The 24,029-nt window shown below is 44.2% G+C and overlaps 1 protein-coding gene across 7 annotated transcripts in view; it reads left to right on the top strand.

The window, feature by feature from the left end:
* TEX14 (testis expressed 14, intercellular bridge forming factor) overlaps positions 1-24,029 on the top strand; it is a 122,648-nt gene that overhangs the window by 66,381 nt on the left and 32,238 nt on the right. For 5 of the 7 annotated variants that reach the window (XM_058704409.1, XM_058704408.1, XM_058704403.1 and 2 more), the window contains exons 6-15: positions 2,818-2,899; positions 3,779-3,909; positions 5,688-5,801; positions 6,871-6,994; positions 10,132-10,310; positions 15,061-15,212; positions 16,362-16,552; positions 17,157-17,307; positions 18,881-19,782; positions 23,111-23,217. In XM_058704409.1, the coding sequence (XP_058560392.1) occupies positions 2,818-2,899; positions 3,779-3,909; positions 5,688-5,801; positions 6,871-6,994; positions 10,132-10,310; positions 15,061-15,212; positions 16,362-16,552; positions 17,157-17,307; positions 18,881-19,782; positions 23,111-23,217 (2,133 nt within the window). The remainder of the gene's footprint in view (positions 1-2,817; positions 2,900-3,778; positions 3,910-5,687; positions 5,802-6,870; positions 6,995-10,131; positions 10,311-15,060; positions 15,213-16,361; positions 16,553-17,156; positions 17,308-18,880; positions 19,783-23,110; positions 23,218-24,029) is intronic. The other 2 variants (XM_058704406.1, XM_058704410.1) reach the window with 2 other exon arrangements.

The raw sequence follows: 24,029 nt of genomic DNA, 5'->3' as shown, positions 1-24,029 counted from the left end.
AAGAAGGGGGCTAATTATAGAACTTAGATAAAGAAGAGGAAAAAGCCTGTTAACTGGTACTAAGTAACTGCTTGAGCTGGGTTGTTTTTTTTTTTTTAATTTTTTTTAACCTTTCTTTATTTTTGAGAGAGAGAGAGAGAGAGAGAGAAAGAGAAAGAGAGAAAGTGAGAAAGTAGGGGAGCAACAGAGAGAGAAGGAGACACAGGGTCCAAAGCAGGCTCCAGGCTCTGAGCTGTCAGCACAGAGCCCGACGCTGGGCTCGAACTCATGATCAGTGAGTTCATGGCCTGAGCTGAAGTCAGCTCAACCAGCTGAGCCACCCAGGCACCCCTTGAGCTATTTTTGATTACTCTCTGTTTTTTTTGGTGCCGTCAAATAAAACTATTCTTGGTGTGCATTAGTAAACTATTCTGTCTTAAAGTTCATACCAACAGTTTTATGGCGTGAATGCCATTTGTTCTGTTGAATTTTATGGGCAACTGCTTTGTGAAACCATTGCTGCTTCTGGCCCAGTTCAGGAGTTCATTAGTTGGAAAGGAAGATGGAACTTCAAAATGGAGTCTGTCACATTCAGAAATTTTATACAGTTCCATAACCCCAAGAGGGCAAGGCCTGTGTGTGTCTTGCTCACCATCACCAGCCCTTCACTGCTTGTTGTATGGTAGGGCTGAGTACAAGGTGAGGGGGTACAAGGGCCAGCCTAAAGGAAAATCCAAGTTAAGTGTTAAAAAACCTAACAAATTTCAGATACTAATCTAGATGTAGCATTTATTTTATAGTTAGATGAAACATTATTTTTTTAATGGGGTTGGACCATGCAGTACTTAATGGAAAGTAGAGGGGAAGTGCATACATCCCCCTTTTTAATGTGAAGAAAACACATGAATCCTTGAAATAAGAACTGGCTTCTCAGATCTGTGAGTGAGGCCCATGTCGGTAAGATTCCTCACAGGTACGTGTTTACATAGAGCCTGGTTGGGGGGAAAGAAAAAGCACTGAACTGAGAAGAACAGATGGTTGTATTGTTATAGATAACGGAAGTCAGTTTTCCCCCTTCCACCCAGCTGAATTTACTTAAATAGACATGGCCTGAGAAATTCAGGTAAAAGAGCAAGAAATGTTGATCTGATTGTAGTTATAGTCCAAGTCCCTGCTGGAGAACAGCCAGTTCCTCTGCTTAAACGGAGCTCATACCCTTTAAAAAGCCACTCACATACCTGAGAAGCCCCAGATGGGAAGGGGGAGTATTGTCAATGGTATCCTCCCGTTCTGGTGCTGCTGGGGAGGCATGCCGTTGCTGCCACCTCAAAATCTGTTCCCCTGGGCAGGAAACAGTTGTTGTCCCCTGGATATTTGAGGCCTGAGCATGTAGCCTCTGTTTCTAGAGGAGATTAAGAATTTGGTGTAAGAAGGGGGCATGTCCACTCAGATTACGTTGACTAGATAGCTTATCCTCCATGCTGGGCTGCTTTGCGAGTGAAGGGGATGCTACCACGAATGATACTGGAACATTACGTATAAATTGGGATGTCCAGTTTATCTCAGTCCAAACTGTGGAGTCTTCATTTAAACCTCACAGCAGCTAAAAGTGAGGAAGGGACAGCCTGGCCTAAGTTGCCAATGAGATAGAGCCTAAAAGTATCTCTGAAAGCAGAGTAAAGAATTTGCTTCTGTGCGTGAAAAGTGGGCACATGGAGCCTCTCAGAGCTGATGTGGGGTGAGGATGAGTACACACTGTTACCTGCAGCTCCTTTGCCATTTGCTGAGGGAGGGAAAATGGCTCCAGCACTAGCAGAATGTGTTGTCCTTCAATCTGAGCCTCAACTACTCATTCGGAAAGCATTAAGTAAGCACCTACTACATGTATGGCACCATGCCAGCCTTGGGGAGCCAAAGAAATATAAGCCATTCCTTGCCAGACTCTCAGTTCATGGGGGGTCCCAGTGTGCAGTGTCCCACGGTGGTGGTTTGGGTGTGGTATGTGGAAAGAGCAGTGGCTGGAATGAGTATCAGGGTCTGTCTGGCCATTCCTGCTGCTCTGTGACCTCAGACCAGCAGGTTCCCCCTCTCTGGGCTCCATTTGTCCCATCTATAAAAATAAAAGCTGGATAAGATGTTTTGTTCTTAAAAGAAAAAAAGACATGTTTTGATTCTTTCCAACTTTGACCATCTGAACTCATCATCTATTGCTGCATATTGAATCCACCCCCAAGCCACCCAAACTTAGCAGTTTCAAACAGCAATAAACATTTGTATCTCACACAAGCTCTGTGGGTCAGAATTCAGGGAATGGCTTAGCTACGTGGATCTGGCTTAGGGTTTCTTACGAAGTTGTAGTCAAGATGTCAGGTAGGGCTTTATCATCTGAAGGCTTCACTGGGACTGGAGGATCCAGTTCCAAGATGGCATACTCACATGGCTGGCAAATTGGTAGTGGGTGTTGGGCCTCTCCATCGGGCTGCTAGAGTGTCCTCACAACATGGTAGCTGGCCTCCTTCAGAGCAAGGGATCCGAGAGTGATCAGAACAGAAGCTCTGGTGGATCTAGCCTTGGAAATCAACCACTCCATCATTTATTCAGTGCCCAGTTGGCCTAACAGGTCTGCCCTATCTGAAACCCACAAAGCAAGATTACCAGGAGGTGGAAATCACAGGGCCCTCTCATAGGCTGGCTCTTACGTAGTTTCATGATAAACAGTCAAGTAGTAAAGACAAAATGAACTACACTTTCTCATAGCTCTGGATATGGTTAATTCATAGCTCAGTTCCTCTGGATATGGTTAATTCTTACTTTTCTTCCTTTTAAAAATACTTCTAGAAACCCTAATGGCTCTCCTAACCGACTGCTTAAAGCTGGAGTCATTTCTGCGCAAAATATCTACAGCTTTGGCTTTGGGAAGGTAAGAGGTTGCCACTGACACCCAGCATTTGCAGGGCCAACTGGAGAGCCAACTGGCCCTGACTCTGGCCCCACTTCCCCCAACCCTGTCCAACTCTTTTTTCCTTATCCTCTCCAGAGTGTTCTGTTTCTTCTTTACTACTTTTGCAGGACAGATAACTCTTAGTCTTCTTGTCCTTACTGAAAAACGGAGAAAGCCCTGGAAAGTTCCCTTGAATGACATTGGGCTAGATTTGGGGAGTTTAGAAAATGATCCTTTCATTAATTCCCAGTGAGGGCCCCAGACATGTCTCCCTGAAGAGAAGCAGAGGGCTACACTGACCCCGTAGGTCTTATTGGTGGTTGACTTGCCCTCCATAACTTTTTGTTGGAATGCCTTTAAGGCATTGAGATTTTGAACTGAGAAATGTGTTGAGGGAAAATGTCTCTCCTGCCCATCAAAGAGAGACATTTGGGAATGTAACTGGGTGTCTGGGTGATGTTTGCTGACAGTTTTACCTAGCCCTGCATCTGTTGGTTGTGCCTAGGCAGCCTTGGGTGGGAAGGAGGGAGCAGGAATGTTGGCCTTGGCTGCACATAGGTCTGGGTTCTATGGGGGCACAAGAGGCCTGTGAGCCCCAGCCTGGTACTTCAGGCAGGCGTCTGACCTCCCTTCATGAGCCTTGGTTTCCTCACTAGTAAAAGGGAAAGAATATTACAACCTTGCAGGGTTTCTAGGCAGTTTAAAGATAGTACAAATTAAAGAATAGTGTCCAGTGCATAGGGGAATTCAGCAACTTTTGGTAAATAGCAGTTATTATTTTTAGCTGGCACAGGATTCTGAGGACATTTTGCTTTTCCTCTTTTCTCCCCTCAATTTGAAGCTGTGCTCTGCTCTCAGTTTTATCTCACAGGGGGAGCACAGCTGGCCTACCTGGGATCTCTTCCAGTAATTGGAGAAAAGGAAGTGATTCAAGCTGATGATGAGCCTACCTTCTCTTTCTTCAGTGGCCCCTACATGGTCATGACCAAGTAAGCAGAAGCTGGCCAGTGGGAGGTCTGATTTAGTCCCACAGGAAGGGTGGGCTTCATGTGATTCCCTTATGTGTGGAGGGTTTCCCCCAAAACACAAACAATGAAGAATATACGTCAAAATCAGGGTTTTTCAACCTGGACACCATTGATGTTTTTGGCTGGTATCCTTCATTGTTGGGGGCTGTCCTGTGCAGTGTAGGATGTTTAAGAGCATCTCTGGTTTCTACTCACTGGATGCCGGTACCAGCCTCTGCTGACCCCTTTCCACCGTCGTGACTGTGACAACTCAGAGCGTCTACAGACATTGCCAGATGCCCCCCATCCCCCACCCCAGAACAACTTATCTGAAAGATTACTCATGATGATGTTCTAATCTCTCTGTTTTCTAGAGTTAGAGGCAGCTTAGTGGTTACCGTCTGGCCTCTGATACAGGCCAGAGGGTATTGATTGAGGCCTCTGTGGAAGCCAGAACAGGCATCAGCTACAGCTCTCACCAGCCAACTGCGGGGGCGGGGGAAGCGGTAATGGGATTTGTCTATGACAAAAGTGCCTGGGGTATTCTCAGTCCCCAGAGACCTGGCACCTGCAGGGTCCCAAGAGTTGTCTTGGCCAAGGTTTCTTGGCCTGCTTGAACCTGGATGCTTCTTCCCTGTCTAGAAGAAACACCTTTCCATAAAGGCCTCTGCCAGACTCCTGAGGCCCTCTATCCCCTAGTTTCCTGCCTGTGCCACAGATTTGTTACCAGGTCCCCCCTCCTTTCTGTCCTACTGCTGTGGTCTTTGTTCAAGTCATCAGTGCCCCTCACACAGACTGGCTTCCTAGCCAGTTCCCCATTCTCTGACCACCCCTCCCTACCATTCCCCACACTGCTGGTGCTGTTATCTTTTTTTTTTTTAATGTTTATTTATTTTTGAGAGAGAGAGACAGAGAGAGAGAGACAGAGAATGAGCAGGGGAGGGGCAGAGAGAGAGGAAGACACAGAGTCCAAAGCAGGCTCCAGGCTCTGTGTTGTCAGCACAGAGCCCAATGCGGGGCTCAAACCCACGAACTGTGAGATCATGACCTGAGCTGAAGTCAGACACTTAACTGACTGAGCCACCCAGGTGCCCCTAATGCTGTTGTCTTTCTAAAATGCAAACCCAAGGGCACCTGGCTAGCATTCTACTCTTGATTTCGGCTCAGGTCATAATCTCATGGTTCGATTCATGAGATAGAGGCCTCACATTGGGCTCTGTGCTAATAGCATGGATGCTGCTTAGGATTTTCTCTCTCCCCTTCTTTCTGCCCACCCTGTCCCCCCCCCCCCCCCCAATAAATAAATAGGGGCTCCTGGGTGGCTCAGTTGGTTGGACGTCCAACTTTTGATTTCAGCTCAGGTCTCTCAGTTTTCTGAGTTTGAGCCCAGCATGGGCTGATAGCGCAGCTAAAGCTTGAGATTCTCCCTCTTTCTCTGCCCCTTTCCCACTCACACTCTCTGTGTCCCTCTCAAAATAAATAATATAAACTTTAAATAAGTAAATAAATAGACAAACATTGAAAAATGAAAAAGAAATGCAAACCTGGTGGAGTCACTCCCTCCCTCAAATCCTTCAGTGACTTCCTGCCACTTATACTAAGTTCCAGAGGGTGCTTTAGGACTAGGGGGGTAGGGGAAGGGAGGACCCAATGGTGCAGAGTGGAGTTGCATTATAGATTCTGTGTAAATGCCACTTCTCCTGTTTTTGCCTGGGAGAGCTGCTCATTCCTTGCTCTCGCACTTTCTCCTGCCCTTGTAGTCTGGTGTGGAATGGGAGCAGGGTCACAGTGAAGGAGCTGAATCTCACCACCCATCCTCACTGCAGCAGGGTTCGGCTGGCTGACTTGTTAATTGCAGAGCAGGAACACAGCAGGTGAGAAAGAAGCCCAAGAGCCTGGTGCGTTACAATCCACGTCTCTTTACAGACCCAAGTTCAGGGCTATGCGGTACTGGTGCTGGTGCTTTTGCAGAGGTGTGGAGACCAGCCCCCCTCAGCCTCAGCATTTCCTGACTGTTGGAATGGGCTCATTTGACTTCTAGAGAAAGAGAGAGAGAGAGAGAAAGGGAAATTAATGGATAGCCTGAGGGGTGGGAATGGTGGTGCTGAGGGGCTTAATTCTGTTAGCTGATTGACTTCCCATAACTGTTGTCTCCAAGCCAGCCTCTAAGCCAGTAGCCCCTGAGGCTTTTTGGCCCTGTGCCCAAGAGGACAGCATGCACAGTCCTGTCTTCATAGATGATGGCTGTGCATGAGATCCACACAACTGAGGAACTGAGTCTCTGCCATTGAGGACATGCCCATGGGTGTACCTTAGTACCTTAAGTTTCCTACGGCTCCAGGGTTAATCCTTTAGCTCTTGCTAAAGCAGGATCTTGGTTCATGGTTTCACACCAGGACTGCTGAGTGAATGGACCCAGTTCCTTGAGTAGGACACTCAACCCCTGCAAGAGATGTATCAGAGGCCAAACTCTTCCTTTTGGGGGAAATCAGCCTAAAGGGACCCCAGGAGGCTGGAAGGATGCATATACACAATGTGGGCTTTGATGTGAGACTGAGGGGTATGTGACCTTGGGCAAGTTTCTGACATCTCCCTGACCTTGTTTTCCTTATCTCAAAAATGAGTATAAAGTATTTCGTACAGGTGGTTGTTAAGATGGAGATGATGCATGTAAAGTACCTTGATCAGTAGCTCTTGGTGATGTTGTGTCTTGTCATCATCATTGTCGATGACTAAGCCCTCAGGTTCTGATCAATGAGAGACCATAGATTCCCCTATCCCTATCTCACCCCACCCATCCTGTTTTCTTAGAAAGACATTAGGTACAAATGGTATTTGTTTAGAACGTGTTCAAGGGGCCTAGAGGAAGGAAAGCACTCATTTTTTCATCATATCTTTCTGCCCTCTACCTCATGTGAAGCTGCTTTTGCTTTTGTTTTGTAGTAAGCTGCGGCACCCGCACCTGCTACAGCTGATGGCTGTGTGCCTGTCCCAAGACCTAGAGAAGACCCGCCTTGTTTACGAGCGCATCACTGTCGGCACACTGTTTGGTGTTCTCCACGAACGGGTAAATGGCTGTTTTTGGTGAATTTTCTCTTGCTGCCCTCTCTGCTTCTCACCGCTGCCCTCTTCCCCCTACCCCAGCAGTGGAGTTCCCATTTGTGTATGTGAGGACGATAAACCTCCTAATTCTTTACTTTCTAAGGGTATATAATGCACCACTTAAGGACCTGATTGGAACTAGTGTGATTTTTTTGTCTGTCCTGTTTCTTCATCAAACCTCTGAGAGTTCAGCAGACCCAGAAAACACACAGATGCATTTCTAGCTAACTGTAATCACACAGCCCCTGGCTTTGTTTTCCTGTAGTTTCACTTATTTCTTTCAGGGCCTTTGCTGTAGAGAGAGGTTTGTTTATATACAGACCTGTATCACTCCCTTTCACTTTTCAGATTTCTTTGTAGGAACATCTTTCAGGGCCCATTGACTCCCTAGGAAGTGTGCTTTGGGCTGAGATGTGCCTTCAGAGAGGTCCTGAAGCATTTGTTTTTCTTTCTCTGTGACTTTATTCTAAAGATCCTAGGCTGGAATGAGAAGAGACCCTCCAGAAAGAGTCCTTTCCCAAAATGGCTAGCCATTCCTCCTGCCTAAGAACTTACTAGTGTTATTTCTCTTCCCCTCCCTTTCCCTCTCCTCCCCTTTCTTCTCCTGTCATTTGATGAAGGCATACCTTAAAATGCCATTTCTCTGGGGAATAGGATAGAGAGGTCAGAAATAAACCCAGGCTTATATGGTCAGTTCATGTGCAACCAAGGAGGCAAGAACATACAATAGGGAAAAGACAGTTTCTTTATCAAATGGTGTTGGGAAAACTGGACAGCTATGTGCAAAAGAATGAAATTGGACCACTTTGTTAGACCATACACAAAAATAAGCTCAAAATGGATTGAAGATCTAAACGTGAGACCTGAAACCATCAAAGTATTAAAAGAAATCATAGGCAGTAATCTCTTGGATATGGGCTTTAGCAACAAATTTATGGATATGTCTCCTCAGGCAAGGGAAACACAAACAAAAATAAACTATTGGGACCACACTGAAATAAAAAGCTTTTGCACAGCCAGGGAAACCATCAGTAGAACAAAAAGCCAATTGACTATAAATGGAAGAAGATATTTGCAAATGATATATTGCAACTAAATACCAAAAAAAAAAAAAAAAAAAAGAAAGAAAGAGGGAGGCCAAATTATCAGATTAAAATGGGTAGAGGACTCGAATAGACATTTTTCTAGAGGAGACATACAGTTAGCAAACACACATGAAAAGATGTTCAGTATCACCAAACATCAGGAAAATGCAAATCAAAACCACAATATCACCTCATACCTGTCAGAATGGCTAGTATCAGAAAGACAAGATATAATAAGTGTTGGTGAGGATGTAGAGAAAAAGGAACCCTTTGGGGTGCCTGAGTGGTTCAGTTGGTTAAGCATCTGACTTCGGCTCAGGTCATAATCTTGCAGGTCATGAATTCGAGCCCCACATTAAGCTCTGTGCTGATAGCTCAGAGCCTGGAGCCTGCTTCAGATTCTGTGTCTTTCTCTCTTTGCCCCTCCCCCGCACATACTCTGTCTCTCTCAAAAATGAATAAACATTAAGAAATTTTTTTGAAAAAAGAAAAAGGAACCATTTTGCACTGTTGATAGGCATGTAAATTGGTGCAACCACTGTTGAAAATAGCATGGAGGTTTCTCAAATAATTAAAAATAGAACTACTATATAATATAGCAATTCCACTACTAGGTATTTATGAAAAGAAAATGAAAATACCAATTCAAAAAGATATATGCACCCCTAAGCATTATTTATAATAGCCAAGATATGGAAACAACTTAAGTGTCGACAAATAGATAAATGGATAAAGAAGAGGTGAGATTATGTATATATCTATATGATACGTGTATAATGTGTGTATATATGTATATACAATATATATATGGTAAATATACATATATATAACGTGAAATTATGATAATATGAAATATGTTTCACACATGGAATATTACTCAGCCATAAAAAGATTGAGATCTTGCCATTTTCAACAATGTGGATGGACCTAGAGAGGATATTATGCTAAGTGAAATAAGTCAGACTAAGACAAATGTCATATCATTTCACTTGTGTGTGGAAACTAAACAACCAACCAACCAAACAGAAATAGACTCATAAATACAAACTAGTGGTTGCCAGAGGGGTAGAGGTAGGGGGTGGGAAAAATAGGTGAAGAGGATTAAGAGGTACAAACTTAACAGTTACAAAACAAATCATGGAGAGGCACCTGGGTGGCTCAGTCAGTTAAACATTGGACTTTGGCTCAGATCATGATCTCACGGTTTTGTGAGCTCAAGCCCCGCTTCAGGTGAGCCCCGCTTATCTCCCCCCACCCCCTTCCCTCTTCACCCCTAGTGGGATTCTCTCTCTTACCCTCCCTATCTGCTCCTCACTCACCTGCACCCTCTCTCAAAAAAGCAAAAACAAAAACAAGCCAAAATACGTCATGGAGATGAAAGGTATAGCGTAGGGAATATAGTCAATGTCGTAGTAATGTATGGTGACTAAACTTACCATGGTGAGCATTATGTAACATATAGAACTGTTAAAATATTGTGTTGTACACCTGAAATTAATATAACATTATATGTCAATCATATTTCAATAATTTTTTTAAAAAAAAGAATGCCATTTCTCTGAGGAGAGACCAGTATGACTTTGATCAGTCAGCTACATTGGTGTGAGTGAATTTCTTTCCCCTTAGGATCAGTCATCTGCCCAGGGCAGGGGCTGGACTGGTCCTTTAAGCTTCCAAGTTCTCAGCAGCACAGGCTTAGATGGGTGCAGGGCAGGCTCATTGGTGGTGGTGGTGAGCCCACCCTGGATGTACGTACCAGGCTTTCAGAACTGTCTCTTCAGTTTTTGTGGTGTGAAACAGTTCAGTTCAGAGAAAGGAGTCTAGGCTTGGAGCCAGAGGGCCAGGGTCAGTGGGACCTTAAGCCAGTCATTTAACCTTCAGCTTTTGGGTCCCCGTTTATAAAATGAGGGCCCTAGGTAGCTGTGAGGATCAGTTGAAAAGACTTTGGAAACTGCAAAGCATTCTGTAGTGTCCAGAGCCCAGCGTTGTTCCTTGCTGTTTTATCCCTTGCTTCTAGCGGTCCCAGTTCCCCGTGCTCCACATGGAGGTGATTGTGCATCTGCTGCTCCAGATCTGTGACGCCCTGAGATACTTGCATTCCCGGGGGTTTATCCACCGCTCCCTCAGCTCCTACGCCATCCACATTGTCTCCGCTGGGGAAGCAAGGCTGACCAACCTGGAGTACATGATGGAAAGGTGGGTGCTCTAGAGAAAGAATCTGATCTGGACAGGACTCTTCCTCATTGGTGGGCTGAACTCTTCATTTTTGGGGAAAGAGGTTTCCCAAATGCCTTGACCTGTCTGCCAACGTTAGAGGGACTTTAGGGAAGTTGCTTCTGCTCAGGACATTATCATTTTAATGCACATTTAACAAGCAAGGAGCCCATATTAGCCAATATGTGTAAATGCCCTAACTATTCAACTCAAAATTTTAAGTGGCTTAATAAACCAAGGTGTGTTTCTCACTCACATTGCAGTCTAGTGTGTGTATTGGGGCACCCATTGGGTTCTAGGTTCCTCCCATCCATGGTTCAGTTGTCCCCAAGTCTCAGTCCCCCACTGTGTCCTCTGCATTGCTGGTCAGTGAAGAGAGAACATGGAGGGGCACATGGTGTTTAAGGTCCAGTCTGAATTGGCTAAGTCATGGCTTCCCACTTTGCAGTCACCTCTGCACTGCAGAGAGGCTGGGAAATGTGCCATAGCTGTGCATCTTGGAAGGAGAGAGAAGGTGATGGGTGCTGATGAGCCTCACAATTGGTCACACCTCCTACTCCTGGGCCAGGTGCTTGGCTAGGTGGGCACTAAGGCCATTCCCTGCCCTCAAGGGCCTAAGCACAGTGAGGTAGGTGGAGACAAACCAACACTCTCATTCAGGGTTGGTGGATGGCATTCATTTCCTTGTTGGCAAGAGTCAAAGTCCTCCAGAGAGTTGGGGGCATGTGCCATCTCCTGCCCCTAGGTTCTGGAAGGCAGAGGATCTCCCCTGTGCTTCTGTGCTGCCTTCTGCCTTCTGAGCCTCAGCCCGTTGTTGGTTCTGCTCTGCTGTGAAGCTTGAGCCACTGGGCAGAGCTCATGATCAGACCTGCCTATGTTGGCTTATCCTTGCCCCCATCAACCCACCAATCACTGAAGCTTTGTTTCGGAGGCTCTCTGCTGGTCATTCCTTCTTGCATACCCTCTAATGTTTTTCTCACTATGTGAAAAGCTCTATGAGGGCAGGGATTTCCGTTTTTTTCTTTAAATGTTTTGTTTATTTTTGAGAGAGACAGAGCATGAGCAGGGGAGGGGCAGAGAGAGAAAGGGAGACACAGAACCTGAAGCAGGCTCCAGGCTTCAAACTGTCAGTACAGAAACCAATGCAGGGCTCAGACCCACGAACTAGGAGATCATGACCTGAACGGAAGTCAGAAGTTTAACCCGCTGAGCCACCCAGGTGCTCCAGCGATTTCCATTTTATCCATTGCTGTATCTCAAATGCCTAGAGTAGGCCTTCATGTGGTGGGCACTCCGCATATGTTTTTTGAATGAATGAAACAGAAAGTCTTGCTTCCCAAACCACGCATGCCCTTAGTCCTTTAAGGGGGGAATTGGTTGTGTTTGGCTCTGTGGACCTTGGTGAAGAGTTTTTATTTTATCCTAAGAACATTGGGATGCTTGAAGGGCTTTATTTATTTATTTATTTATTTATTTATTTATTTAGCGGATGGTGTCATGGATGATTGACAGGCTAAGATCCTTCTCGTTCCTACATGTGAAGAAGGGGCTGAGAGGAGACAGGAGAGAGGCAGGGAAGCAGTTAGGGTGTAACTGTAGTACTTGTCCACATGAGAACTGGTAGAGGCCAGACAGCTCTCCCCAGTTGAGCTGCACAGCCTTGGATCAAGTCCATTCTCAGTTCCAGTGAAAACCTTTCAGTGTCTCCCCATTGCCTACATGATTTAAGTCCAGGCACTTTGCAGGGTGTGGAAGCCTTCCAACGTGAGGCTCTACCCACAGTGCCAACCTTCTCACTTCGCATTCCCTGCTTGGCCCTCCAAAGCCTCTTTCAGTATAGGCCACCTCTCAGTGAATAACTTGCCTGTTTATCCTTTAAATTTTCCTCAGGCACAGTCTCTCACCACACCCGTGAAGCCTGTACTGAAGTTCTGGTCCCTGAGTACTTAGCATATTCCTTTCCTCTACAGCTATGTGTCTGTCCCACCAGATGGTGACCTTTGAGAGGGCAGGAAGGGTGCATGTTCATTTTCAGCTCAGGGCCTGTCATGTAGTAAGTCCTCGGTATTTGTTGGTTAAGTGAACAGATGAGTGTAGATGATGGGAAAACTCGAAATTGTTCAGAATGGGATTGGTCACTTTGGCTATGTGCTCAGCAGCAGTGAAAGCTAAGGCATTTGGACATTTTTGTCTTCCATAACAAAGGCTTTTCAGGAAGCCTGTGAAAGAATACAATCTATTTGCTGGTGATGGAGCACCATCTGTTGTTTACATGGAGGTATAACAGTTTCTTCTGCCTGAGCTCTCTGTAGAAATGTGAATCCTAGAGTGAACTAGAACTTTGGAGATGCCCCAGCCCAATCTTGTCTTTTACAGATGAGGAAACCAAGTCCCAGAGAGGTGAAGAGCTGGTCTGAAGTTACCCAGCTATGGCTACAACCAAGTGGTAGAGGACGTTTCCTGGCTATCAGGAGAGAATGGATCAGAGGTTGAGGATAGGAAGCCCAACTAGGAGGCCACTGTGTAGGGTGTGGTGGTGACTACAGAATCAGAATAGAAGTGAAAAATGTGAGATGCATTGAGAAGCTGGTGTTCACAAATTGGTCAAATGAGGGGCTGGGAGATAACTGAGTAGGAAGGTGTGTGTTTCCTTTTGGGTTTGCTGATCTCAGAATGGAATTTCAGGCAGAAATGTCAGTCAGCAAGCAGTTACAGCCACAACGGCACATCCTTCTTTGACAGCTGATAACATGAGCTGGGATCCAAGAATCCAAAATAGCTTTCAATTCCACATTTATTTTTGGAAACATTTTATTTGTTGAATGTCATTGTCAAGGGTAACACTCCCATCTCATGGTATGAAAATGACAGAGCAGTTTTTCTTATTCTTCAACTCCTTCTTAATGGAATCTTTAGAGCTGGGATTGACCTTGCAAGTGGTATCACATAGCCGTAGCCAAATGTAATTTTAATGATGTCAGAGCTGAAGCTTAGAAAAATAACTGCCCCAGAATGATAGCCAGAAAAGAAGCGTCACCCCCCACCCCCCTACGACTAGCTTTAACAGAGAGGAAAGGAGGATTGTAGGAGAAGAAGGTGAGTGGAAGTAAAAGAGAAAGGATATAAATACTGGTTGTAAGTGACTTACCCTTATCTGAACCTTAGACAAGCCTAAGAGGTCTGAGAATGTAGTGAGTGTTTCCCTTGGAGAATCAGCCTGTGAAGTGAAGAGCCAAACATACTAGGTCTTCAGAGTATATCTCTGGTGGGAAAACACTCCATTGCTTTTCCTGTGATATTGGCATGCTTGTATGCTGTTCACATTATACTAGGCCACATCTAACTATTTAGCAATACAACCAAAAAGTCAATACCAGCTTTCATTTCATGATTTCCTGAACTCACTGCCATCTACCAAAAGCTCTGCTGGAAGAAATATTATTTAGGGAGGTTTGCTCAAAGTCCAAGAAGCCCATCCCATCCTCAAATCTGGCCTTCACCAGACCAGCAAAGAACTTCTGGTCACTTGCTTTAAAAAAAAATTTTTTAATGTTTATTTTTGAGGTGGGGGGAGGGACAGAGCATGAGTGGGGGAAGGGTCAGGGAAAGACGGAGACACAGAATCCGAAGCAGGCTCCAGGCTCTGAGCTGTCAGCACAGAGCCCAATGCAGGGCTTGAACTCATAAGCTGTGAGATCATAACCTGAGCCGAAGTCGGATGTTTAACTGACTGAGCCACACAGGTGCCTCAAAAACTTAATTCTTAACTTAGCAGTCCTCAGTCTTTACCAAATGCCTACCATAACATTCATATTAATAACTTACTTGCATAGTGCTTTATGGCTCAGAGTGTTCTCCACATGCAAGGTCTCATTAGATTTTCATGACACCTGTAGATGGAAGTGGGCACTAACTTCACCCTGAGGACTCTTGTTGGCTCAGCAGATATTGAGGATGCTATGACTTAGTTCTCAAGGAGTCTAGTTGGGACCCAGTTGAGTTTTTCAAACACATCAGTGAACCTTTGAGTGATGAACTGAAAGGACTTGTTCCCAAGAGGGCAGAGTTCAGAAGAGAAGCAATCACAGGAATTGGAGGAGTCCCACAAGGGACTTTGATAAAGCAGATGGAGCTTGAGGGGGGTCTTGACAGAGTCTTAAGTAGGCATTGAGACCCTCATGTAAGTTTAGAGATACATGATATAAAAGACAGATAAGGTGCCTCTTCTCATGGAGCTGACTCTAGCAGAGGGGAGACAGATAATAAACAGTAAGTAAATGAACAAAACTTCAGATAATATGTGCTCTGAAGCCAATAAAACAGGACTACAGGTGGTCAGGGAAGGCCTTTCTGAAGAGGTAATTTTCAAGCTAATACCTTTCTTATAAGAAGCAGCCAGTCAAGCTAGGATCTCTGGGCAGAGCATGGCATGCAGAAGAAGCCAGTTTCCAGTGCAAAGACCTGAAATGGTGATGTACTTGGCATGCTGGAGAAACTCAAAGAGAGCCCCCGTGACTTGAGTGAGAGAGAGCCAGATGAGGTTGGAGGGTGGGCAGGGCCCACTCAGGTAGGTTGAAACAGCAGGCAGCAAGGGTTAGCTCAGGGTCTAGCTGGGTTTCTAGAAGCTCAAGGAGGTTGCCAGTCTTCAGAGGTAGATGTTTCACAGAGGTACTGTGTGATGGTCGTGATGATCCTTTAAGACATGAGCCTGACCTTGTGTTTCCTTCTGTAGCCAGGATGGACGTGTACACAGGGACCTGACTCGAGTGCCCCTCCCAACCCAGCTGTACAACTGGGCTGCCCCGGAGGTGATCTTAGAGAAGGCAGCCACAGTGAAGTCGGACATCTACAGCTTTTCTATGATCATACAGGAGATTTTAACAGGTAGATCCAAGAGCACATTCACTATGACCAGAGTCTCTACTCTTAGGTTGGGTTTTTTTTTTTTTTTCCACAAGAGTTACTTTTATGAAAATTCAGAACATAGGAAAAAGCGATTTCTTCACGGAAACTTCTTTGTACTTAATAGAAGATATGAGGTGATTGTCCAGAAATCTCTTTTGACTTGTTCTTTGAGACTCAGCAAAGCCAACCTATCCTCCTATTAGTGGTGATGCATTTAATCCAAGCAAAGTTGTTTTTTTTTTTTAATGTTTATTTTTGAGAAAGAGAGCGCGTGAGAAGGGGAGGAGCAGAGAGAAAGGGGGACAGAGGATCCGAAGTCGGTTCCACGCTGACAGCAGCAAGCCTGATGGGCCTGGACTCACGAGCTGTGAGATCATGACCTGAGCCAAAGTCAGGCGCTCAATCGACTAAGCCACCCGGGTGCCCCAATCCAAACAAAGTTTTTAAACTGAATATTGCTGTCAGTGCTTAGGGGTCTCTGTGAGGTGCCCTTTAAGAACTTGTAAATGAGGGGAAAAGACTGGCCTCTGAGAAATAAACTATGAAACCAAACACACCTAGAGTTCAATGTGTATATAAGCAGTGTCACCTGACAGATATGGAAGCCATTCAATCCTTCAAGACCCTAATGCTAAGGAAGTGATCACATATCTGAAGATAGAAGGAATCTTTCAAGAGAGGGCGCACACACACACACACACACACACACACACACACAGTAAAACCACATTCACTGAGGAGGTGAGTGTTCCCTTTCATTTAGCAGTGTTTACAATCTGAGAGGCAAAACCACACCTTCCATGAAAGGAGTGCATTGAGCTGCCCATCCTGATGCCATGAAACATTTCCTGTGGTCTCCAGGTCTGCCAGCAGGGAGCCCACATGTACATAATTCTGACAGTACTTGTTCCTGTCTCCGTAGCAGGAATTTCCCTGGTAAATGGGTAAAGTGGTTTCTTGTCTATGACTGGTCATCCAGATAGTTTTTTCTATAAAGAGAAATTAATGTTTAAAGGGGTTGAGTGACTTAACTAAGGTTACCCCAGTTACCCAATTTTACATGATTTCTTCTGTTTTTAAAACATGATTTCTTTATGTTACTTTTTCCTGTGACTTTTTCTTTACCAGATAACATACCCTGGAATGGCTTAGATGGCTCAGTTATTAAAGAAGCCATAGTCTTGGGAAATTATTTAGAAGCTGATGTAAGGCTTCCAAAACCTTATTATGATATTGTTAAGTCAGGCATCCAGGTCAAGCAGAAAGACCGAACTATGAACCTTCAAGATATCCGGTACATTTTGAAGAATGACTTAAAGGTAAGCTCTGAAGCTGTTAGGACTTTATTTCTGCTTACTCGTCACAGAGGCATAGGGGGTTAGAGACAAGGAAGAAGCTAGTTGAAAGAAGTTTTGGAAATCCTCATTTCATCATATCCTTTCTGTGCTCCCAAGAAAAGGAGCTGCTAGCTGCTTCACTTGGTTAGGGCAGCAGGAAATTGATGAGGGGGGCTGGAGAAGGTTGGCACATAGTAGAGGTATCCTGTAGGCACATAATGCTATTCAGTGACTGGAAGCTATTGTTATTATTTAAAAAATATTAGGGGTGCCTGGGTGGCTTAGTTTGTTGAATGTCTGACTCTTGATTTTGCTCAGGTCATGATCCCAGGGTCATGGGATAGAGCTGAACGGAGATTAAGATTCCTCCCCCCGTCTCACCCTCTGCCCCTCACTCCTGCTCATGCTCTCTCTCTAAAATTAAAAAAATATATATCGGTAATAACAATGAATTAGCCAATTTGGATTACAGTCAGTCTACCCAACAGGAAGAAGAAGTTTATTTGATACCTAGACCTGCTTAAAAAATACTAGTGACATTCAAATAATTGCAAATATGTCCTTGATGATATTTCCCTTATTATAGGATTTTCTCGGAGCCCAGAGAACTCAGCCAACTGAGAGCCCCAAGATGCAGAGATATGAACTCCATCCTGATGTCAATGTTTGTCTAGGACTGATGTCAGAACATTTGAAAGAGACCCCTAACTTGGAAATAAAAGAGCTAAAGGAAACGGGTATGGCCTTAACCCACAGGTTAAGCATTAATTGACATGAATGGGTTCCAGGAGTTGCAGGCTACAACTAATCAACTCCTCCAGACTGTACACATCACTTACACTGGGAAAAGATTGATGCCTTCAAGAAAAATCAAGATCCTTGAAATTACTAAGTTAAATATTTTTGACTCCAGAACTAAGCAGTAACAGCCAGTTTATTTCTAGTATGATTATTCTTAGGAATTTATTTAATTGCTTCACAAATAAAAACGGTGATTTTTTAAAAAGTTAATTTCATTTTGAGAGAGAGGGAGAGAGAGAATCTCAAGCAGGCAGAGCCCGACATAGGGCTCAATATTATGAACTGTGAGATTATGACCTGAGCCAAAATCAAGAGTCAGATGCTTAACTGACTGAGCCAGCCAGGCATCCCCCAAAATGGTGATTTTTATATTTAAAACTATTATCTGTTCATTATAGAAAACTTGAAATCATACAAAGAAGAAAATTACTTATTTTAATTCTGCCACTTAGAAATAATTTGTTAATATTTTGGTGTTTCCCTCCAAGCTTTTCATATAGTTTTATAGCTTTGTTCGTACATTTAGAAATCTTAGGGGCACTTGGGTGGCTCAGTCGGTTGAGTGTCTGACTTCAGCTCAGGTCATGATCTCGCAGTCAGTGAGTTTGAGCCCCGCATTGGGCTCTGTGCTGACAGCTCAGAGCTTGGAACCTGCTTTTGGATTCTGTCCCCCTCTCTTTCTGCTTCTTCCCCACTCGTGCTCTGTTCTGTCTCTCAAAAATGAATAAACGTTAAAAAAAAAAAAGAAATCTTAGAATGCAGAGCTGAAAAGGACCTTGCAGTCATCTGGGTTAATATCCTCATATTCCAGATGAGAACACTAAAGTTGAGAGAGGTTATGGCTTGCTCAGGATTCCAGAACTTACTAAAGAGCTGGAATCCAGGCCAAGTGACCATTCTTTCTGCCTCTCTTTGGACAGGGCTGGAGGCCTCCAGAATGACCTCCCACAAGCTTTCATTACTTTGGCTCCTCCATCCCATTCTCTGGGAGCTGTATACCATCAACCAGAGGTGATGGGTGATCAGTTCTAGTGGTATTTTTTGAATTAATTATTCTTCCTATTATGTAGTGGCTTCTCGGGCAGTGTCTTGGCTACTTTTATCAGATGCTCGCCAAGAGCATAACTTTAACTGACATGAATATTCAAACTCCTGTGCGTGTAAAGAAAGCTATGAATTTAGTTTTTAAGATTCAGGGGCTTGTAATTTGCATGTCCTGATAGTTAGGCATGTTTTGAACACATTGTAACTTAAGCTTAGAACATTTTCCCCAGGGTTTGACCCCTCCCCAATTTTCTACCTCAACTCATGTCAAAATGGGAATTTTCATCTCTTAGAAATACTCCCTCACCTTCTGGGAGTGTATCTTGTAGTCTTCCACACCTGGGAAGGGAATGGGAAACTAAAAAGTTTCTTTCTCCATTCTCATATCACTGGAGCAACATGCTAAGGCTGCTAAGTTGCTGCATGTGATCACTTTAATCCGTTGCATGTTGCCACTCTTTCCAGCAGGCAGTCGGCTTCATTCACCCACGGAGAAAGCAACACCAGATCCTCAGGTCCTAGATCCAGGTCTGATGGCCAAGGAGACTCAGAACCGAGATGCTGCTTCTCCTGCCTGCTCTGTGATGGAAGAGGACGCCAGGGGGCCCAGTCCAGGTCAGGCTAGCCTCTGCAGCTTTGAAATCAATGAAATCTACTCAGGCTGCCTGGACAGGGGAGATAACACGAAGGAGGAGCCCCCAGGAACTGATTCATCTGTTGTGGGAGCTGGACCAAGCCAAGCAGATGAACTAAAGTCCATGGAAGAAGAGTTGGAAAAGATGGAGAGAGAAGCATGCTGTTTTTATGATGATGGTGAGAGCTCTTCAGAAGCTGACACAGAGCTCTCCTTTGAGGACTGGGATTGGCAAAATGGTTCTCTTAGTTCACCCAGCCTACCTGAGCTAGCCAGAGAAGCCAAGGGCAATGGGAGCAATAGGTGCATGACCGAGGAGTACATCAGTAAGTGTGTGCTGAATCTGAAGATTTCACAGACATTAATGTACCAGAATGCCGATTTGCTGAGGAATACTGAACAGAAAATTGATAAACTTGAGATGATACAAAAGAGGCAGGAGGAGTACAGGTCTTTGTGGGCTTCTTCAAGAGAGTTTACAAACATTTATGACTCACCTTCAGCCTTGGGCCCCCCAGCTTCCACCTATGTTCCACCTGTCATGCAGCTGCCAAGAGGCCAGCAGCTGGACACCAGTGGCAATTGCCAAACCCTGACAAGATCTTCCATGGTGAGAGACTTTCAAGGAGGACATTTTGGCAAAAGGTCCAGGAAAAGAAGTGACTGTGGCTGGAAACCTGTCATCCAAGTCTCTGAAGAAAGCCCTGGGGATCAGCCAGAGAAGAGCCATCAGGTACAGCTAAGTGGGAGGCAGGGCAGCGTGAGCAGGATCTGGAACGTGATTCAGCATAGCCCCTAATCCATGTGCAAGGACTAACCTAAATACAACCAACTCATAGTGGGGTCCTCTTGGCTTTGGGAAATAAGGCCTCTAGGATGGAATTCCAAGGTAGATACTCTTCATCTCTCATTCCAAACCCAACATACAGCCCATGTTCTTTGTAATCCATGCATCAGATTGAACTATTTGAAATTGCTGTCTTATAGGTCAAAATATTCAAGTATTGACAATTATACGTGGTTCAACTTACTAAATACGGTATCTTGGGCCGGTATTAATCCCCATTCTAAATTGTTTAGTCATTCATTTACTCACTCATTCAATAAACATTTATAGAGCCAGAGGCTATGTATTAGACTCTGGGATATGATGATGCATGACCCACAGACTCTACCTATGAGTAGCCCCAGTATGGGACAGATGGACCTGGTCATCAAAGAAGACACCTCAAAGAAGGTGAGAAGATACCATGGGAGCTGGCTTGGCAGGTGTAGCTTGAGGCTTAGTGAGGTTGTAGCTCTTCCATGAGCTCCTTAAGGACAGGGTCTGTGTCTTACTCATTCTGTGTCCTAGCAAGGGTGCCTGGCACATAGTAGGTACTTGGCAAATGGTCACTGAGGGAATGAATAAATGAATGAGTCTGAACAAGTTCACACATGGAATGCTGGCTGCCTCTTGAACCAGGATTTTAGAGATGGATCAACCCCATCATTTTACAGAGTATGAAGCTCAAGTTCAGTTCCTTAAACTTCCTAATGTCCAGGTGTTACAGAGGTGGGGTTGAGGTAGGAGAGGTCAGCCTCATTTAGAAGGAGGACTTTTTACTGAAATTATTTAGAATTGCTGGCCTGCAGTGATAAAAAGCTGGCCAGCTTTTAGTGGGTTTTATTATAGTTTAAAAATTCTCTACCTGTAGTACATCCTTTAATTGCCTGCACAGGGCAGACAGCTCCCCTCGCCACCCCCCCCCCCTCCCACCTTACTACACTACTGCCAAGGCTCACAATTGATTAGGGGCAGATTTCTTCACTCCTAGTTTAGTGTTCTTTCACTGTGCCCTGCTGAATGTCAGACTTCAGTCCTCACTTAAAACATTTGGAAAAGTGTTGGCATTTTTTTTTTTGGTATAAAAAGAAGGCACAAAGAACTTACTTAGACTCTAATTTCTGTTTATATTGAAATTTCAAATTTATTAGAAAACTATTAGAAATAAGTTTTCTTGGGGCGCCTGGGTAGCTCAGTTTGTTGAGCATCCTACTGTTGGTTTTGGCTCAGGTCATGATCCCAGGGTCATGGGATTGAGCCCTCTGTCAGGCTCCATGCTGAGTGTGGAGCCTACTTAAGATTCTCTTCTTGCTCTCTCTCTCTCTCTCTCTCTCTCTCTCTCTCTCTCACTCTCACTCTCTCACTCCCTCTCTCCTCTCTTCCCCTCCTTCTCTCTCCTACCCCCCCTCCCTCATCCACCTCCCCTGCCAGCCATCTCTCTCTCTCTGTCTCTCTCTCTCTCTCAAATAATAATAATAAAAAGGTTCCTTGTATGTTATGTTTTGGTTATTTATCACTATGTAATAACAGCAACAAAAACCCAAACTTCGTGGCTTAAAACAATAATTTATTTCTCACAATTCTGTGGGTCAGAAATATGACAGGGCTTACCTGGTGATTCTCTCTGTGTGGCATGGGCTGGGATCACTCTCTTGACTGTATTCAGCTGGAGGCTGGGATAGGCAAGAAGGTTCAAGGCCTCATTGACATGCCTGGTGCCTTGGCCTCCTCCAAGCGGCCCCTCTCTGCACTTGGCTTCTCATCATCCAATAAATAATCTCATCCAAGCTTCTCTACAGCATGGCAGCTGCCTTCCCAAGTGAAAGCTGAAACTGCTAAGCCTCTTTAAAAACTAGTCCCAGCCCTAGGACAGTATTACTGCTGCTACTTTCTGTTGGTCAAAGCTGCAAGGCCAGCCCAGATTCAAGAGGAGGGAAATAGGTTCCAGCTATCTTGTGGCAGTGTGGACAACAAGGGAAGGAATTCATGGCAAGCCTCATTGAAAACCATCTACTAATACATATGACTATGGATAAAACAATTGTACCATATTGAATTTTTCTTTAAAAAATTTACCCTGCTTTTCTAGCATAATCAGGGAATAAGGCATTTCCATCTAAATGGATTTTTCAGTTAATTGAAATCCATTAATTTATCAGTTCTTAAATTTTTAATCATACTAAATGAAAACATTACAAACTTCCCATTATCCTAAATACCTATTTTGAATATATTCTAATCTTTCCTTGGTGACCATGACATTTTTCAGAACATCTGTTACTTGATGCTCCATGATAAAGTTGTTGCCCTTAGCCCCTGCTAAGGAATCTTCTCCCCCACACAGAGTCCTCTGGAGCTCATACTTTAGGGAGCTTATGATCATTTTTGCGCATCCTCTCACTTTTAGGCATCTTGATGTCATCCCAAAATACCACATTTGTTGTCTCAATTTGCCGAAGGTTAGGAAGTACAATGAACTAAGTTTGTTAAACTTGGAATGAGCAGATCCAAAATTCTCTCTTTGGGATAAAATATACAGTGTTTAATTTACTTTTTTTTTTTTTTTTTTTTTTAGATAACATGAGTGGGGGAGAAGGGCAGAGGGAGAGACAGACACAGAGAATCTTAAGCAGGCTCCGTGTGGAGCCTGAGGCAGGGCTGGATCTCACGACCCTGGGATCATGACTTGAGCTGAAATCAAGAGTCGGACACTCAACTGACTGAGCCATACAGGCGCCTGTGATTTAATTTACTTCTATTTCCAAAGTATTGTAGCTTTTATTTTAGTGTGCTTTATTTTCATAGCATCCTCACTGGTGGACTCAGATAGATACTACATCCCAGTTTTATGGATGAGGAAACTGAAGCACAAGACTTTCTTAGGTTATTCTGAGTAAGGGTTTGACTAGAACCCAGGGTCCCGGTTTCCTGCCACAAAGATTGCTGCCTCAATAATAATATAGGGGAAAATTTTGGGATTTTTGATGTCTGTTTTGTCTGCTTATTCTTCACTTGCTCCCAGTCTGGATTGGGTTGTTGGGGGCCAGCTTCTCTATGTAAAAGACCTCCATGCAATATATGAGTTATTAGGTATGAAACATGAAAAGGGAAATCATCTTAGTAGGTTCAATTATTTCTGCACATTTAGCAAGAATGGCTTGAAAAATAGAATGTGAGAGTGAAGAGAAGAGGAATTCCTTCATCAGAGCACTGAAACATGTCTACTCTTTTTAAGCTGCCAACTTTTAGTGGACCTGGAAAACAGGGCACAAGTGAACAATCGCAGCCCTCTCAAGGAGCCAAGCACAGTTTGGAAAGAAACAGGAGCCCAAATACCAGCAGGTGGGTTAACATTTTGTTCTTAGACTCTCATGTGACCCCAAAACCACTTAATGATCTTCATGTGTCTTGTCACAAAGAGACTGTGAGTGATGAAAAACAGTAACACAGAAACAGATCTTGGCAGGTTTTCTCCTTTGAATGAGTGGAAGGAGCTGTGTAACGGGAACTTGTAGGAGAAAACATCAAAGGTAAAGGACCTGCAGGTTAATCAGAATTCATCATTTATCAAAAGCAAAGCACCTTGCCTTTCCAAAGCTACCAAAATTGTTTTTCTTATAAAAAGAGATGCCAGGTACCCCATTTGCCAGTGCTCCAGAAACCAAACTGTTTGGAAACCAGGGTTGTTCAAAATAAACATCCCTGACGTCGGAGCAGGGTTGAACAATACAACTGTTAACCATGCAGCTTCTGATTTCCAGCCAAATCAATGAAATGAATTGGCTTCAGCACATATCACAGGAAGGAGAGCATATGTGTACAGTGAGTTTTTAAGAACTTATGTAAAACATTTTATTTTGCATAGGGGCGATTATTAAAGGGCCAATAAGTGTGTTTCAAGATAGACTAGTCCATCAATTTCAGTTTTTCTTTTCTGTGGTTAAATGATTTTAATCCATGGTTTTGAAGTCAGTTCTGGAAAGAAGTAACTTTTTGTTTCTCTTCCAGTGTTGACTGAGACTAGCAACAAGAGTTTGCTGTTCCTTTCATGTTGGTAAATGTGTTCACTAAGGGAGTATCAAGGAGAATACCCAGACTTAGTTCAGTGTATGTTACCTTTACAAAGAGAATTACTGGAGAACCAACTAACTGGC

This window comes from Neofelis nebulosa, chromosome 16 (genome assembly GCF_028018385.1).
Source record: "Neofelis nebulosa isolate mNeoNeb1 chromosome 16, mNeoNeb1.pri, whole genome shotgun sequence".
Classification (NCBI taxonomy): domain Eukaryota; kingdom Metazoa; phylum Chordata; class Mammalia; order Carnivora; family Felidae; genus Neofelis; species Neofelis nebulosa.
The sequence above is the reverse complement of the archived record's forward strand: the minus strand, read 5'-3'. Positions and strand labels throughout refer to the sequence as shown.